Source organism: Arachis stenosperma, chromosome 4, assembly GCF_014773155.1.
Source record: "Arachis stenosperma cultivar V10309 chromosome 4, arast.V10309.gnm1.PFL2, whole genome shotgun sequence".
NCBI classification, from domain to species: domain Eukaryota; kingdom Viridiplantae; phylum Streptophyta; class Magnoliopsida; order Fabales; family Fabaceae; genus Arachis; species Arachis stenosperma.
In genome coordinates this window covers 126,992,413-127,006,946 of record NC_080380.1, presented here as the reverse complement: position 1 = coordinate 127,006,946, position 14,534 = coordinate 126,992,413, and the positions used below count along the sequence as shown (strand labels likewise).

General features: G+C 42.5%; 1 protein-coding gene across 1 annotated transcript; it reads right to left on the bottom strand.

Moving 5' to 3' along the window:
• Positions 1-447: 447 nt before the first annotated feature.
• On the bottom strand, positions 448-1,821 carry LOC130975465 (uncharacterized). Its single transcript, XM_057900260.1, has 3 exons — positions 1,229-1,821; positions 959-1,187; positions 448-867 (listed from the first exon to the last, which is right to left on the bottom strand). The coding sequence occupies exons 1-3, from the start codon at positions 1,819-1,821 to the stop codon at positions 448-450; spliced, it is 1,242 nt and encodes a 413-aa protein (XP_057756243.1).
• Between the last annotated feature and the right edge of the window lie 12,713 nt (positions 1,822-14,534).

The following is a 14,534-nucleotide window of genomic DNA, read 5'->3' as shown; positions in this document are numbered from 1 at the left end:
AATGATTCCTCTTGTTCTGTATGAAACTTTTGGTTGGCCGTTTTGTTTTGGCTTTGGTGAACAGTTGTTTTATTGGGTTGTTTGCCCGTTTTATCATAATTAATACTTTTTTATTCGTCTGGTTGTGTTGTCGTTCATATTCACCGTTATTGGTTTGTAGTTGCTATTCGTGGAGCCCAGTTGTGGCTTTGTAGTGTAGCCGTTTGCTATTGTGGTGATTGATGGATTACCGGGGTGATCAGTCCCGGGGCCGCGCATCGTTGTCGAGTTGTGAGGAATTCGCTTGTGTAGTGGGTTGTCCAGAAAAAGCGAACAAAACAAAAGAAACAAAATTTACACAAGTATATCTTATTCGGTAATTGCATAAAAGGCCCGTAGACCATAACGAAAAGTACAATTCCGTGAATTAAATACTTAGCTCGATTGGTCGGCATGTCGCCTCATGTGCTAGGAGTAGAATCTTCTCAAGTTGTTCGCGTTCCACGTTCTTGGGACTTCTTTGCCATCGAGCCTTTCTAACTTGAAAGTGCCTTTACCCATCACTTCTTTGATTCTATAGGGACCTTCCCAGTTTGCCGCCAGCTTGCCTACTCCCGGGGTCGGTAAGCCGATGTCGTTACGCCTTAGGACGAGATCGTTCGGTTCAAACTCTCTTTTGAGCACTTTGGTGTTGTAGCGTAGGGCCATTCTTTGCTTCAGCGCTGTTTCCGTCAAGTGGGCCATTTCTCTGGCTTCATCTATCAGGTCCTTCTCCACGGTTTTCCCCACTCCTTTCAAAAGTAGTCGCGGGCTCGGTTCCCCGATTTCCACGGGTATTACCGCATCTAACCCATATGTTAGTCGGAAAGGGGTATCCTTGGTGGAAGACTATTCGGTTGTTCGGTAAGACCAGAGGACCGAGGCAAACTCGTCGGCCCAAGCACCTTTTTTATTATCTAGTCGCTTCTTAAGCCCTAACAGGATAATCTTGTTCGCGGACTCCACCTGTCCGTTTGTTTGGAGGTGCTCTACCGAGGAGAACTTCTGTCTTATACCCAGGCCGGTGAGGAACTCTGTGAACTTCTTGTCGGTAAACTGTGTGCCGTTGTCCGAGATAACGATCTCCGGGATCCCGAACCGTGTTATCACCTGCCTCCACATGAATTTCCTGCAATTGGATGAGGATATGCTGGCCAGCGGCTCGGCCTCTATCCATTTGGTGTAGTAGTCAATGGCGACTATGAGGTACTTGACTTGTCCAGGACCAATTGGAAAGGGCCCCAAGAGATCGACTCCCCATTGTGAGAATGGTCGGGAAGACGTTAACAGGCTTAGCTCGGAGGCCGGTGCCCTGTGGAAACTGGCGTTTTCATGACACTTGGCGCATTTTCTGACGAATTCTTTAGAGTCTGCCATCATTGATGGCCAATAGTACCCAGCTCGGATTAACTTTCTTGTTAAGGCTTTGCCCCCAATGTGATGTCCGCAGCAATCTTCATGGACTTTCCTGAGGACGTAGTTTGTCTGGTCGGGGTGTAAGCATTTCAGTAGGGGCTGGTTGAGTCCTTTCTTGAATAGTTGTCCCTGGATGATCACGTACTTGGCCGCTTCCCTTCTCAGTTTCGTGGCATCCTTTTCGTCGTCGGGAAGTTTGCCGTTTTCTAAGAAGCTGGTGTTGGGGTCCATCCATGAGGGTCCTAGCCTTGATAGGTGCAGAGTGACCGCCGGCTCCCTCATCATACCTTGGATGAGAGATCGGTTACCTTCTCCCGGTTTGGTGCTGGCCAGTTTTGATAGGAGATCTGCCCGTGTGTTCCTTTCTCTGGGCACGTGGCGGATCATGACCTCTTCAAACTTTTGGCTCAAATCCCTGACCTTTTCCAAGTACTTTTGTAATAATGAGTCTCTGGCTTGATAGCTCCCGTTTACTTGGGAGGTGACGACTTATGAAACGCTGCATATTTCCAATCTCTTTGCTCTGACTTCCGTTGCTAGGGCTAAGCCCCCTATGAGGGCTTCGTATTCTGCTTGGTTGTTCGAGACGGGAAATTCAAACCTGATCGACTGCTCGTATACGGCCCCAGCTGGGCTTTCCAGAATGATCCCGGCACCCCCAGACGTCTGGTTAGAGGCTCCGTCCACGTGGAGCTTCCACCATGTGCTCGTTTCTTCGGTTGGATCTCCCGTTACTTCTACTAGAAAATCTGCCATTGCTTGCGCCTTGATTGCTTGTCGGGGTTCGTATCATATGTCGTATTGGGAAAGTTCAATGGACCAAGTCATCATCCTTCCCGCCAAATCGGGTTTTTGAAGTACTTGTCGGATTCCCTGGTCCGTTCTTACGATAACCTGGTGACCTTGGAAGTATTGTTTTAACCTCCGTGAAGAGGTCAAGAGTGCCAGAGCTAGCTTTTCCAGTTTGCTGTACCTTAGTTCTGCCCCTTGTAGGGCTCTTCTCACAAAATAGACTGGTTGTTGAGCCCTCCCTTCTTCTCGCACTAGAACCGCAGCCAGGGCTTCTCCTGTTATGGCGAGGTATAGATATAATGGCTCCCCGGCCTTTGGCTTTCCGAGCACAAGGGGTGCCGCCAGGATTTCCTTGAAGTGTCTAAAGGCTTCCTCGCATGGGGGCGTCCATTCGAATGCTATCCCTTTCTTCATGAGGTTAAAGAAGGGCAGGGCTTTTGTTGCCGAAGCTCCGAGAAAATGGGATAACGAGGTCAGTCGCCCTGCCAATCTCTGGACGTCCTTGATACAACCCGGGCTCTTCATCTGGAGTATCGCTTGGCATTTCTCCGGGTTGGCTTCTACCCCTCTTTGGGTTATCATAAATCCTAGTAACTTTCCAGCTTCCATGGCGAAGGCACATTTGAGAGGGTTGAGCCTCATGCCGTGTTGTCGGAGAGACGCGAATACATTTGCCAGGTCATTCAGAAGGTCATCGGGTCGCGTTGTTTTCGCGAAGATGTCGTCTACATAGACTTCCACTGTCTTGCCTATGAGGTCGTGGAATATCTTGTTCATCAGCCTTTGGTATGTTGCCCCTGCATTTTTTAGGCCGAATGGCATCACCTTATAACAGAAGGTCCCCCCCCCGGCGTTATAAACGCTGTTTTGTCCTCGTCGGGACGGTGCATCGGTATCTGATTGTAGCCGGAGTAGGTGTCCATGAAGCTCAGATAACGGTAGCCCGTCGTAGCGTCGACGAGTGCGTCTATGTTGGGGAGGGGGAAACAATCTTTAGGGCATGCCTTGTTAAGGTCGGAGTAGTCTATGCACATTCTCCATTTGCCACTGTGCTTCTTTACTAGAACTACATTCAAGAGCCATGTCGAGTAGTCTAGTTCTCGTATGAAACCTGCTTCTAGGAGGCTGGCCGTCTGCCTGGCCACCTCTTCTGCCCTCTCCCGCGACATCTTTCTCCTCTGTTGGGCTACCGGGCGTGCTTCCGACTTGACGGCCAGGTGGTGTGACATAATTTCGGGGTCTATGCCCGGCATGTCGGCCGGTGTTCATGCAAACAAATCCCCATTGGCCCTGATCATTTCGACCAAGGGCTCCTTCAATTCATGTGGGAGATTCCTGTTGACGAACGTAAATTTTTCCTCCGTGTCGCCGACCATGAATTTTTCCAAGTCCCCTTCTGGTTCCGGTCTGGGTTTGTCGTCTACTCTGGCGTCCAGGTCAGCTAGGAACACCCCAGACGCCTCTTTGGATTTCTTCCCTAGGGAGAGGCTGGCGTTGTCGCAAGCGACTGCCGTCTCAAGGTCTCCCCTTATGGACCCTATAGATCTGTCATCGGTAACAAACTTCATGACTAGCAGCTTTGTGTTGATTATCGCTTCAACATCGTTAATCGTCTTCCTTCCCAAGATGATGTTGTAGGCGGTGGAATCTCGGAGGACCACGAACTCAGCCATCGCCAATCTTCGGCCTTGAGCCTGTCCCACTGAGACCGGCAGGGATATTACTCCATCAGGTTTGATGAAGTGGTCGCCCAACCCAATGACCCCGTGCTGGTGAGTCGACAGGTCGGCGTCCCTTAGCCCCAGTGCGTCAAACACGTTGCGGAACATGATGTTCGAGTCTGCCCTCGTGTCGACAAGGATTCGTTTGACGAGACCGGTTCCCACTCTGGCCGTGATGACCATGGGTGGGTTTTCAAGGGCCTCGTCGAACCACTGGTCTTCTGGGCCAAAAGATATGGAAGGGGGCTTCTTAGAGCTTCGCACCAGCGAGGAGGAGACCGCCAAGACCTTAGCATCTTTCTTGTGCACCGATCGCGACCTTGGTACGGCATTTTTGGCTGTCACTACGTTTATCACGGTGAGGCCGTGATCTTTGTCTTCTGGCTCTTGTCGCCGATTTGCCGACCGGGTTTTGCCTTCTTCATCTTGGTCGCGATGACGCCTCCTCGGCTCCCTTATAAGATGGGAGAATTCTGTTAGTTTACCTTCCCTTATCGCTTGTTCTAGTGCATCTTTCAGGTCAAAACAGTCCTGTGTTTGGTGACCATAGCCCTTGTTATAGTCACAATAGAAGTTCTTGTTTCCCCCCGTACGGTCCTTGAGTGGTCGGGGCTTCGACAGGATTCCTTTCTCGGCAATTTGCTGATAAACTTCCATGATGGAAAGAGTGAGCGGAGTGTAGTTGGTGAATTTCCCGACCCGGAGGAATGGCCTGGGTGCCTTGCTCAGCTCTCCTTCCCTGGCTTGTTCTTTTTGTCTTTCTCCATTACCTTGTTGCCTAGGTTGGTTGTAGCCGGAGTGGCGTTTATTGGAAGCCACGACTTGGCTGACTTCCTCGTCATTTATGTACTCCTTGGCTACCGTTTGGATCTCGTGCATCGTCCAAACTGGTTTTGTGGTAAGGTGCTTTTAAAAGTCCTCATTGAGGAGGCCGTTCGTCAGACAAAGGCTGGCCACCGAATCGGTTAGGCCGTCAATTTCCAAGCATTCGTCATTGAATCGGTCCAGGTATTTTCTGGTCGGCTCTCCCTGTTTCTGGGTTATCCCCAGAAGGTTGATCGGGTGCTTTGCCTTTGCTATTCGTGTTGTGAATTGGGCTAGGAAGGCACGGCTGATGTTCGAAACCCATAGATGGACCCTGCGGGAGGCCGTTAAACCATCTGATCGCGGGTCCTGCCAGGGTCACCGGGAAGACTCGGCACCTCACCTCGTCCCCTACTCCCTCCAGATTCATCCTTGCTTCGAAGGCTGTGAGGTGTTCCAGAGGGTCTTGGGTTCCATCGTACCTCATGTCTGTTGGTTTGTCGAAGTGCTTCGGCAACCGAACTTCGAGGATGGATCGATAGAATGGGGTGGCGCCCATTATCACGGGTCGCCATGTCCTCTCGGACCTCTCTTCCCCGTCTTCGCGATCTCGTCCCGTGTAGCGCGTTTCCTTGCCTCGGGAGTAGATGATTGTGTCATTTCGTCTTCTCGGGATGGGTGACTCTTCTCGAGTGCTCTCCGCTTCTGTTCGGGATGCGGAGGCGTGTCGTAGACGACTTCGGTGGGAGTCTCTCCCTCGGCTTTCAGGAGATGGGGAGTAGCTAGGATCGGTGGTTCGTCGGTCGTGCTCCTGGTCGGCCAGCTGCCGTTCCAGGTTCTGGACCCTGTGGCGTAGCTCCTGCATTATTCTGGCACTGTCGCCGCCAGTTCCTCCGAAGGGTCGCGTCCTTGTGTGTGGTTCAGTGCGTTGTCGGGGGGACCTTCGCCGTCCTCTTGGCGAGGCGACGGAGGCTGCCCCCTCTACTCCGGCTCCTCGGCCTTGGTCTCCGGTGCCCGGCACGACGTCCATTTAGGCGTTTCCCACAGACGGCGCCAATATTCGGTTGTGCGGTTATCGGACGGATCGGGTGAAATATGTGGAACTGGGAACGCTTCGATCACGATCGTGCTTGGATCCGGTCTACCGGGCAGCCGAGCTCTCGTTGTGGAAGGAGGGGATGTCACCTGCAAAGACACTCCGACGCTCTAGTCAGTTAGTGTGCAGGTGAGAAATGGGTTAGGTAGAATGTGTGACGTACCTTGGGGGAGGGGTAGGACCCTCCCCTTATATACTATGTCAGATGTGGGTCCCACGAAGACAGAACCCACCTTCTTCGAAGCTTCCCTGTACAGCTGTGGTAGCCAGCTGTCCCGGACGCGTGTGCGAGTCGGATATGGGCGCATCGTCCGAGCGTTCAGGTCAGATAGTAGGTGGGTCGGGTCGGCCCAAGTCCCCTTTTAGGCCAGGCCGTAATAGATGGTTTCTCAAATCCTTGGCCAATAATATTATTATGCCATAATAATATATATACATATATAGCTAGTTTATAATAATTCAAAACAGTATAATAATAGCACATTTATAGTTCAATTTGCTGGACTCAAGTTATATTTTTTTAAAATAATTTCCCTACTATTTTATTTGATGAACTTAATAGATTCGAGCTGAGTCAATCCATATTAATAAAGGACAGGTACAGCAAAGTACTACTAGTATTTTTTCCCCCTTTAAATTCCATATCAACAAAGGACGGGTACGGTAAGACCCAGAATTTAAAAAAAAAGTTATTATAAATTAATTTTAAATTATTTATTTATTTATAATTTTAATTTTATAAATTATTTTATTGAAGATAATAAAAAATAATTTTGATTATTTGGATTTAAAATAAATTAAAGTTTTTATTCAAACTCTATAATTATGAAGTTTGGAGTTGTTATATATGGACATTAATGTGAGAAATGTGATCTTAGTGATTATATAAGTCTTACGTATTGTTTGGTTGTCTTTGACGGATATAAATGCTTGTTTGAGTGAATTGTTGTTGGTTTTGTGAAATGGACTATTTTTGAAGTGTTCCTTTAAAGTTATTTCTTCTAAAGTTTTGAAATCGAGTTTAATCCGTTGGAGATTGATTTGAGTTTTAGTTGGTTTTTTGGAAATATGAAAATGGTATGCACTTTTGGATTCAGCTTGATTTTGAACTGATTTGGTTTTGAACCCGTTAAAGAGGGTTGTGGAATGGTTTGGTTGGGACCTGAAAAGGGTGGCAGAGTCCAAATTTTATGGGAGGTGCCGTAGAAATTTCTATAAAATTTGAGACTTTATTTGAAATGTTATTTGAAAAATTATGAATTTAAGGTCTTTACCATTTTATTTGGAGAATTGTGAATTTAAGAATTTTATTATCTTTACCTGAATTATTTATGAAAGTGATGAACTTGTGTTTTGGAAAGAATTATTGAAAAGAGAATTATGACTTAGCCTTGTTTCCTAAGAAAAATATTATGTTTTTTGGTGTAAGTCATTCGGAAGAGATTTATGCTTTAGACTGTTTTAAAGGTGAAAAGATTAATGTTTTGAATTTGACTTAAAGATTTTTATTTGGAGGAATTTTTATGAATTTGAAAGAAGTTTGATTTTGATTGACAAATCTCATTTTTCGACATTTTAAAAAAGTTTTAAAGTATTCTTTGAATTCTGGTTTAGCAAAACTAATATGATTTTCGAGCCGTTCGAAATGCTTCAGATTTTTATCAAGGGGTTGAAATTAGTTTTGGTTCAAGTGGAAGAAATGGTTTTGAAAATGTGGTTGGAGTAATTGATTACACGACTCGGCTTGGCCTAGAATCTATTTTTATTACTCAAATCAAGAACTTGAGGTTTTACAGATTTTAAACTTATTTGAGAAAATGAGTTATGTTATTCTCTCCTAAAGTCTTGAGACTCTCTGAGAAATTTTATTACCAAACCCTATTTTAGGATGGATGATTTTGAATCCTTCAGAAGAGATTTTTAATTTGGCATAGTTTTGAAAGTTTTGGAAGTTTTGGAAAGATGATGTCAATGGTGGCTTTGTTTTGAAAAGGGAACTTACTTTGAGAAAAAATGGCCTATGAGCTTGAAACTATTTGTGAAATGAGAATTCGAAATTGAGACAAAGATGAATTTGATTGTTGTTTTCAAAGAAAAGTGATTTGAGAAAAAAGTATTATATGGCATGAATGATGGTTTAACTTGAGATGGATTGTGAAGGAAGTGTTGTGTATGTTATGAGCCAAATGGCTGTATTTGATAATGAATCATGGCTGGTTATGGATTATGTTATGAGCTGGATGACAGTGATGAATATTGAATTATGGCTAGGTATGTACATGTACATGATTATTGATTGACAAATGTGATTTTATGCACTTGCAAATATCTGAGATATGAGTTTCCCTAGGTGAAAGCATTGGTTAGCCACCACGTGCTCCAGGTTGAGACTCAATACTCTGTTGACCCTATGTCGTAAGTGTGGCCGGACATTGTGAAAGTTCTGGATGAGCTCGCCCCCCTCCTTAGATAAACACCAGTGTGGGTGTTATATATATGATTGGAAATTACTCGAGGTGGGGATGCACGACAAAGGGACAGTCCAATGGTTAGTGATGAGCGGATAATTTATACGCTTTTTGCATTGTTTTTAGGTAGTTTTTAGAAAGTTCAAGCTACTTTTAGGGATGTTTTCATTATTTTTTATGTTAAATTCACATTTCTGGACTTTACTATGAGTTTGTGTGTTTTTCTGTGATTTCAGGTAAATTCTGGCTGAAATTGAGGGATTTGAGCAAAACTCTGAAAAAGGCTGACAAAAGGACTGCTGATGCTGTTGGAATCTGACCTCCCTGCACTCGAAATAGATTTTCTGGAGCTTCAGAACTCCAAATGACGCGGTCTTAACGGTGTTGGAAAGTAGACATCCAGAGCTTTCCAGAAATATATAATAGTCCATACTTTATTCGGAAATTGACGACGTAACTTGGCGTTGAACGCCAAGTACATGCTGCTGTCTGGAGTTAAACGCCAGAAAAACGTCATGATCCGGAGTTGAACGCCCAAAACACGTCATAACTTGGAGTTCAACTCCAAGAAAAGCCTCAGCTCGTGGATAGATCAAGCTCAACCCAAACATACACCAAGTGGGCCCCGGAAGTGGATTTAAGCATCAATTACTTACTCATGTAAACCCTAGGAGCTAGTTTATTATAAATAGAACATTTAACTATTGTATTAGATGTCTTTTTGACCACGTTTCATCTTTGGTCTCAGTTTTGTTTTATTCTTCATCTTAGGAGGCCATTGAGCACGTTTTGGGGGGGCTGGCCATTCGGCCATGCCTGAACCTTTCACTTATGTATTTTCAACGGTGGAGTTTCTGCACACCATAGATTAAGGGTGTGGAGCTCTGTTGTACCTCAAGTTTCAATACAATTACTATTACTTTTCATTCAATTCTCTCTTATTCTTATTCCAAGATATACGTTGCACAACAATTGATGAATGTGATGATCCGTGACACTCATCATCATTCTCACCTATGAACGCGCGTGATTGACAACCACTTCCGTTCTACCTTAAGCCGGGCGCATATCTCTTAGATTCCCCAACAGAATCTTCGTGGTATAAGCTAGATAGATGGCGGCATTCATGGGGATCCGGAAAGTCTAACCTTGTCTGTGGTATTCCGAGTAGGATCCTAGGAATCCGAAAAGTCTAACCTTGTCTGTGGTATTCCGAGTAGGATTCCGGTATTGAATGACTGTGACGAGCTTCAAACTCCTGAAGGCTGGGCGTGATGACAAATGCAAAAGAATCAATGGATTCTATTCCAACCTGATTGAGAACCGACAGATGATTAGCCGTGCTGTGACAGAGCATTTGGACCATTTTCACTGAGAGGATGGGATGTAGCTATCAACCAAGGGTGATGCCTCCAAACGATTAGCCGTGCAGTGACAGCGCATAGGACCATTTTCCCGAGAGGATTGAAAGTAGCCATTGATGATGGTGATGCCCTACATACAGCTTGCCATGGAAAGGAGTAAGAAGGATTGAAGAAAGAGTGAGTAGTGAAGTAGAGTTTCAAGAGGAGCACAGCACCTCCATACGCCTATCTGAAATTTCCACTATTGATTTACATAAGTATTTCTATCCCTTTTTATTTTCTATTTATTATTAACTATTCGAAAATCCATAAACCAATTTTAATCTGCCTAACTGAGATTTACAAGGTGACCATAGCTTGCTTCATACCAACAATCTCTGTGGGATCGACCCTTACTCGCGTAAGGTTTATTACTTGGACGACCCAGTACACTTGTGAAAAGAAAGTGCTGAGTTAATGTTTTTGTGCACATACCAAAGAGCTAAAATTGTTGATCACAATTTTGTCCACCAAGTTTTTGGCGCCGTTGCCAGGGATTGTTCGAGTATGGACAACTGACGGTTCATCTTGTTGCTCAGATTAGGTAATTTTCTTTTCAAAAATCTTTTTCAAAATTTTTCTTTTCTTTTTCGTTTTCTCCAAAAATATTTTTGAAAAAAAAATCAATAAAAATCCAAAAAAACTAGAAAATCATAAAAACCAAAAATATTTTGTGTTTCTTGTTTGAGTCTTGAGTCAATTTTTAAGTTTGGTGTCAATTGCATGCTTTAAAAATTTTTTTTGCATTTTTTCGAAAATTTATGCATTCATGGTGTTCTTCATGATCTTCAAGTTGTTCTTGACAAGTCTTCTTGTTTGATCTTGATGATTTCTTGTTTTGTGTTGTAGGTTGTTTTTCATATGCATTTTTGCATTCATAGTGTCCATGCATTAAAGATTTTTAAGTTTGGTGAATTGCATGTTTTCTTTGCATCAAAAATTTTTTCAAAAATATGTTCTTGATGTTCATCATGATCTTTAAAGTGTTCTTGGTGTTCATCTTGACATTCATAGTGTTCTTGCATGCATCATGTGTTTTGATCCAAAATTTTCATGTTTTGGGTCATTTTTATGTTTTTCTCTCTCATCATTAAAAATTCAAAAATAAAAAAATATCTTTTCCTTATTTCCCTCCAAATTTTTGAAATTTTGGGTTGACTTGGTTAAAAATTTTTAAAATTAGTTGTTTCTTACAAGTCAAGTCAAAATTTCAATTTTAAAAATCTTATCTTTTCAAAATCTTTTTCAAAAATCATATCTTTACCATTTTTTTCTTATTTTCGAAATTTTTAAAAAATTGTTTTTTTTCAAAAATTTTTTTCTTATCTTTTATATCTAATTTTCGAAAATTAGCTAACAATTAATGTGATTGGTCCAAAAATTTGAAGTTTGTTACTTTCTTGTTAAGAAAGGTTCAATCTTTAAGTTCTAGAATCTTATCTTGTAGTTTCTTGTTAGTTAAGTCATATAAAAAAAAATTAAATCTTTTTCAAAATATCTTTTTCTTAAAAATCTCATCTTTTTATCTTATCTTTTTCAAAAACTTTATCTTTTTCAAAATTTGATTTCAAAATATCTTATCTAACCTCCTATCTTCTTATCTTTTCAATTTTGATTTTAATATCTTTTTCAACTAACTAATCAACTTTTTGTTTGTTTCTTATCTTTTTTCAAACCACCTAACTACTTTTCCCTCTCTAATTTTCGAAAATATCTCATCTCTTTTTCAAAAATTCTTTTTGTTTTAAATTTTAATTTTAATTATACCTTATATTTAATTTTCGAAAATTACTAACCCTTTTTTTTCAAAATTATTTTCGAATTTCTCCCTCTCTTTTCTTATTCTATTTAATTATTTAATTACTAACACTTCTCTTCACCTCTCTTCATCCAAAAATCCGAATCCATCCTTCTTCATTCTTCTACCCCCTTCTTCTTCTATTAATATAAAGGAATCTCTATATTGTGACATAGAGGATTCCTCTTCCTTTTCTTATTTTCTTCTCTTTCATATGAGCAGGAACAGGGAAAAAGGCACTCTTGTTGAAATTGATCCAGAACCTGAAAGGACTCTGAAGAGGAAATTAAGAGAAGCTAAATTAAATTATTCTAAAGGTAACCTTTCAGAAATTTTCGAACAAGAGAATGAGATGGCAGCCGAAAATAATAATAATGCAAGGAAAATGCTTGGTGACTTCACAAAGCCAACATCCAAATTTGATGGAAGAAGCATCTCCATTCCTGCCATTGGAGCCAATAATTTTGAGCTTAAGCCTCAACTAGTTGCCTTAATGCAACAAAACTGGAAGTTTTATGGACTTCCATCTGAAGATCCTTATCAGTTTTTAACTGAGTTCTTGCAGATCTGTGAGACTGTAAAGACGAATGGAGTTGATCCTGAAGTCTACAGACTCATGCTTTTCCCTTTTGCTGTAAGAGACAGAGCTAGAATATGGTTGGATTCACAACCTAAGGATATCCTAGACTCCTGGGATAAGCAGGTCACAGCCTTCTTGGATAAATTCTTTCCTCCTCAAAAGCTGAGCAAGCTGAGAGTGGATGTTCAAACCTTCAAACAAAAAGATAGTGAATCCCTCTATGAAGCTTGGGAAAGATACAAGCAGCTGACCAAAAGATGTCCATCTGACATGTTTTCAGAATGGACCATATTAGATATATTCTATTATGGTCTCTCTGAAATTTCAAAAATGTCATTGGATCATTCTGCAGGTGGATCTATTCACCTAAAGAAAACACCTGAAGAGGCTCCAGAACTCATTGACATGGTTGCAAACAACCAATTCATGTACACTTCTGAGAGGAATTCCGTGAATAATGGGATACCTCAGAAGAAAGGAGTTCTTGAAATTGATGCTCTGAATGCCATATTGGCTCAGAACAAAGTGTTGACTCAACAGGTCAACATGATCTCTCAAAATCTGAATGGATGGCAACATGCATCCAACAGTACTAGAGAGGCAGCTTCTGAAGAAGCTTATGATCCTGAGAACCCTGCCATGGCAGAAGTTAATTACATGGGTGAACCTTATGGAAACACCTATAACTCATCATGGAGAAATCATCCAAATTTCTCATGGAATGATCAACAAAAGCCTCAACAAGGCTTTAACAATGGTGGACGCAATAGGCTGAGCAATAGCAAGCCATATCCATCATCTTCTCAGCAACAGACAGAGAATTCTGAACAAAACACCTCTAATTTAGCCAATCTAGTCTCTGATCTGTCAAAAGCCACTTTCAGTTTCATGAGTGAAACAAGATCCTCCATTAGAAATCTGGAGGCACAAGTGGGCCAGCTGAGTAAGAGAGTCATTGAAACTCCTCCCAGTATTCTCCCAAGCAATACAGAAGAGAATCCAAAAGGAGAGTGCAAGGCCATTGATTTAGTCAATATGGCCGAATGCACAAGGGAGGAGGAGGACAAAAATCCTAGTGAGGAAGACCTCCTGGGACGTCCCTCAAGCAAGAAGGAGTTTCCTATTAAGGATCCAAAGGAATCTGAGGCTCATATAGAGACCATAGAGATTCCATTAAATCTCCTTCTGCCATTCATGAGCTCTGAAGACTATTCTTCCTCTGAAGAGGATGAAGATGTAACTGGAGAGCAAGTTGCTCAATATTTAGGAGCTATCATGAAGCTGAATGCCAAGTTGTTTGGTAATGAGACTTGGGAAAGTGAACCTCCCTTGCTCATTAGTGAACTGGATACCTGGATTCAGCAAATTCTACCTCAAAAGAAACAAGATCCTGGCAAGTTCTTAATACCTTGTACCATAGGCACCATGACCTTTGAAAAAGCTCTGTGTGATCTGGGGTCAGGGATAAATCTTATGCCACTCTCTGTAATGGAGAAGCTGGGGATCATTGAGGTACAACCTGCCTTGTTCTCATTACAATTGGCTGACAAGTCATTGAGACAAGCTTATGGAATAGTAGAGGACGTGTTAGTAAAGGTTAAAGGCCTTTACATCCCTGCTGATTTCATAATCTTAGACACTAAGAAGGAAGAGGATGATTGCATCATCCTTGGAAGACCTTTCCTAGCCACAGCAGGAGCTGTGATAGATGTCAACAGAGGTGAATTAGTCCTTCAATTGAATGGGGACTACCTTGTGTTTAAGGCACATGGCCATCCCTCTGTGACAAAAGAGAGTAAGCATGAAGAGCTTCTCTCAGTTCAGAGTCAAGAAGAGCCCACACAGTCAAACTCTAAGTTTGGTGTTGTGAGACCACAACCAAACTCTAAGCTTGGTATTAAGACCCCATACCCAAACTCTAAGTTTGGTGTTGGGACTATACAACATTGACCTGATCACCTTGTGGCTCCATGAGAGCCACTGTCAAGCTATTGACATTAAAGAAGCGCTTGTTGGGAGGCAACCCAATTTTATTTATCTAATTTTTATTTTATTTTATTGTTATTTTGTGTTTTATTAGGTACATGATCATGAGGAGTCACGAAAAAATCATAAAAATTAAAAACAGAGTCAAAAATAGCAGAAAAAAATTCGCACACTGGAGGAAGCACAGGCTGGCGTTCAACGCCAGTAAGATGCATCTGGCCGGCGTTCAACGCCAGAACAGAGCATCATTCTGGCGCTGAACGCCAGAAACAAGCAACATTCTGGCGCTGAACGCCAGGAATGTGCCCAGAGAAGAAAAGCTGGCGCTGAACGCCAGCAACAAGCATGAAACTGGCGTTCAACGCCAGAAACATGCTTTACATGGGCGTTGAACGCCCAGAATGTGCACCACACGGTGTTTAAATGCCATAATGGTGTGCCAAGGCAATTTA